The sequence below is a fragment of the Rousettus aegyptiacus genome, unplaced genomic scaffold (genome assembly GCF_014176215.1).
Source record: "Rousettus aegyptiacus isolate mRouAeg1 unplaced genomic scaffold, mRouAeg1.p scaffold_m13_p_5, whole genome shotgun sequence".
NCBI lineage: Eukaryota > Metazoa > Chordata > Mammalia > Chiroptera > Pteropodidae > Rousettus > Rousettus aegyptiacus.
This window is the reverse complement of record NW_023416308.1, coordinates 78,253,778-78,257,998: the sequence shown is the minus strand read 5'-3', so window position 1 is coordinate 78,257,998 and position 4,221 is coordinate 78,253,778. Positions and strand designations below refer to the sequence as shown.

General features: G+C 33.5%; 1 protein-coding gene across 1 annotated transcript; it reads left to right on the top strand.

The window, feature by feature from the left end:
- The first annotated feature begins 2,527 nt into the window (after positions 1 to 2,527).
- Positions 2,528 to 3,457, top strand: LOC107517347 (olfactory receptor 51A4). The gene is given in 1 exon segment (XM_016157929.2): positions 2,528 to 3,457. A coding segment is annotated over 1 exon segment (930 nt).
- Positions 3,458 to 4,221: the final 764 nt, after the last annotated feature.

Below are 4,221 nucleotides of genomic sequence, written 5' to 3'. Positions count from 1 at the left end.
AGTTCTTTTATTTTTATTTATTTTTATTTTTGGAAAATAAATATCTAAATGTTTCACTATTTCTTGAAAACGCTACCTTTTTTTCAATGAACTGTCTTTGACCATTGTCAAAAGTCAGCTGGCTACATATGAATGAATGCATATATTTCTGATTTCTGGATTCTCTATTCTGATTTATCGATCTGACTGTTTATTTTTATGCCAATACTGTACTGCCTTGATCATTGTAGCTTTATAATAAGCTTTGAAGTTAGGTACTGTAATTCCTTCAATTTTGTTCTTTGAAGTTGTTTTGGATACATTTGTACTCCATATAAATTTTATAATAAGCCTGTTGAATTCTACTAAAAAAAAAAAAAAAAACAGAAAAAGAAAAGCCTGCTTGATATTGTTTGGGATTTGTGGGTCCTAGACTTCTCAGAAGATCACTTCATAACTTATATAAATATTTAACTACATGTACGCCTGAAACTAATATAATATTGAATGTCAATGTAATTGAAAATAAAAAAAAATTAATCACAGAATGTTTTGGTAAAACTTTGTTATGTTTCCTCTCTTTATCAACTCAATATTATATTGACTTCCATTGAAAAGACTACACACACACACACACAAATGTAAGGTTATATGTTCCATATAATTCCCAAGAATTAACTAGCAAGCCATTTAGAATGCTGAAAAGAGTATGGAATTCCAGTAACCCATTCAATCATAACTTCCCATATATTGATTGACCATCCTGATTGCATGTGATATGTTTAGTTACCAGGAATCAGACAAACCTGAGTTTATGCCTTACCACTACTGTACAATTTTTATATGATCTTGGACACACTACTTGACCTTCTTGAGAAATTTTTTATTCACCAGTAAAATAAAGATAATTATCGCATTTACTATTATTCGAAAGATTCAGTTTTAAAATCAACATCTAGTAATGAACTAAACTCAGTAAGTGGAACAATTTAAATTCTCAAAAAAATTTGGCAATTACTATGTACAAAGTCTGGGACAGAAGAGATTAAAGGGCTCAGATTTGGAGCTTGTGAAATATTAAGCATGAAGTTTTATAATGATAGTGAGTCCCTAAGAAAAAGCAATTATGAAAAGAGAGAAAATAGAGTCTGATTTGGACAAGTAGATTTTAAGGGACATTTAGTTAGTGATGTCACAGAATATTTAGTTGAATGAAATCAGGCTTCAGAAGTAAACTCTGGACTAAAAATATATCATATTTTGTTTGTCTTACGTCACTTCCTTGAATGTATAGATTCAACTCATAACATCTCTTCTTCGACTCTATCCAGGCACAGGAGTATTATCTGAGCCAAATACCTAAAAGAAGTGTCAGAGATTTTGTGTAGTATTTACCATGTCTCTCCATATTGGTTATTAAGAACATCTCTCTAACCAAACAGTCCATAATTCAAGGTCTAGATACTTCTTTAATTTCTTTAATATTAATTGTTTTTGTGGATTTACTGTATCTGCATATGTTTATTCTTATTCTCAGAGCAGATACAAACTGGCCGCAATCCCCACAGGCATGAGTTCCCCTTGAGCACATGATTGGGGGAGAAGAAAAGGACAACCCCTCTTATAATATCAAGTGAAGTCTGAGGTTTTATGCTGGAACCCTTCAGCCAGTCTCAAAAGTGCTCTCCAAAATATTTACTCTCTTGTATGTACTCAGAAATTCTTATCTATTTGACTTAACACTTTATTCTTTTTTGGAAGGAGCAGGGGGACAATCAACACAAAAAAAACTTCATATAGAGTAGCAAAAGTTATATCTCTGGGAAGAATGTTTCTTTCAGAGACTATGAGATTAGACTATTTACATTTTGGGGGATCAGTCTTCAACAGAATTCATATTCCCCTAATTTTTGATACTGACCAATTCAGGTTATTATTCACCTAAACACTACCCAACTGGTCACAAATTTAAGGCCAGGAGAAAATGAGACATAATCTGTCAATAATTTCTGGAGTGACCATCCTTATGAGTATATTTAAATAATCAATAATTTTCAAATGGCAGGGTTCAGAACTAAAAGGAGTTCGATTCTGAGAAGACTATACTTTTGTGGGAGTTCCAAGAGGTAGAAAGAAATTGAGTTATGGGATTCCCTTGCCATCACGTAGTGTTATTCGAGTAATCGCATATTCTACCCAACATCTCATTTAGGATGTGAAAGTAAGAAATAATAGAGGATCCAGATTAATTGACTAGGGCTTAATATTATTTTACAGGGAAAATGAAATCAGATTCAAATCCCAATGCAATATACATTTCTAGTTTCTCTATAGGAAACACATGGTTAAAAGTAATTTTCCTTATATAGGTAGATTCTAGTTTAAAATGGCATCCATTTCTCACTAAATGATAGTCACATAAATGTTTTTTTTTTTTTTCTGTCAGACAGCTGGAAATAAGCCAGGATCTTTAACAACTGCTTTTTTACCTACCAAATTTCCAGATATTTATATCTTACCAACTCAAGAATTTCTATTTCAAGGCATCATGTCTGTTATCAACACATCACATGCTGAAATCACCACCTTCTTTTTGGTTGGGATGCCAGGGCTGGAGTATGCACATATCTGGATCTCAGTCTCCATCTGCAGCATGTATCTTGTTGCTATTCTGGGAAACTGTACCACCCTTTTTGTCATCAAGACAGAGCCCTCCTTGCATGAGCCCATGTACTGTTTCCTTTCCATGTTGGCCCTGTCCGACTTAGGTTTGTCCTTATCCTCTCTTCCCACTATGTTGAGGATCTTCTTATTCACTGCTTCTGAGATCTCTGCCAATGTCTGCTTTGCTCAGGAATTCTTTATCCATGGATTCACAGCACTGGAATCCTCAGTGCTTCTCATCATGTCATTTGACCACTTCCTGGCCATCCACAACCCTCTGAGATACAGTTCCATCCTTACAACTGTTCGAGTTGCCCAAATAGGAAAGATATTCTTCTTCAGGAGCTTCCTCCTGGTTCTTCCTTTCCCCTTCACTTTGAGGAAGTTGAAATATTGTAACAAAAGTCAGTTATCCCATTCCTACTGTGTCCACTAGGATGTCATGAAGTTGGCCTGCTCTGACATTCAAATTAATTTCATCTATGGCTTTTTTGGAGCACTCTGCATTATGGTAGATTTTATGCTCATTGTTGTGTCTTACATCCTGATCTTCAAGACTATGCTGGGAATTGCATTCCAAAAGGAGCAGCTCAAGGCCCTCAATATTTGCGTTTCACACATCTGTTCAGTGATCATCTTCTATCTGCCAATCATCAACCTTGCTATTGTTCATCGCTTTGCACGGCATGTCTCTCTTCTTTTTAATGTTCTTATGGCAAATGTACTTTTACTTGTGCCTCCAATGATGAACCCAATTGTGTACTGTGTAAAAACTATGCAGTTTAGAGTAAAAGTTATAGCGAAATTATGTTAGGAGCAGATATAACAATCATATAGTAGAGATTAAAGGTGAATTTTAGAAAACCTAATATTTGACACAAATAATGATCGATATATTTTTCTTGTTAATATCATCATATTTATTTCATTTAAACTAGATTCTGAACATAAATATGGAGCAGGAAACAGAAAGTATATTTCCTTTGGTACCTATCCCAGTTAACAAAAAAGAAAATAGATGTCTTTATGATGTCAACTCTGACAAAAGTAACTAATTCCAATCAAGACAAATGGTGGAACCTATTCTTCTGACAGAGGTGGATTCCTCATTCCCACATTTAATTTATCTATAGTACATTTTTTTATTCTAAACCCTAATTATTTTTTTATCTATTGAGTTTCAACTTAATTTCATCACAAATTACAAAAACCCTCAGTTCAAATTACGTATGATCCTTTTTTAAGATCTCTTTAATTATATATTTATTCTTATTCTTATTTATACTTCCTATTATGATTTGCAATTATATTTAGTTCATGTTTACTTTTTTCCTTCTACTTTCTAAATAGACTGTGTTATTAATGAAGCAAGAGATGATATTTATTTTCTTTATGTCTCTGAGCCTAAATCTAGTGATGCAGAATAGATCTTTAAAAAATAATTGTTAAAAAGTGAGTGTGAACAGGGACAATAGACTAGTGATTACCAGAGGATGGGGGGAATAGGAGAGGTAGATGGGATAAAAGGGGTCAAATATGTGATGGCAGAAAGAAATCTAACTATGGAAAGTGAACACA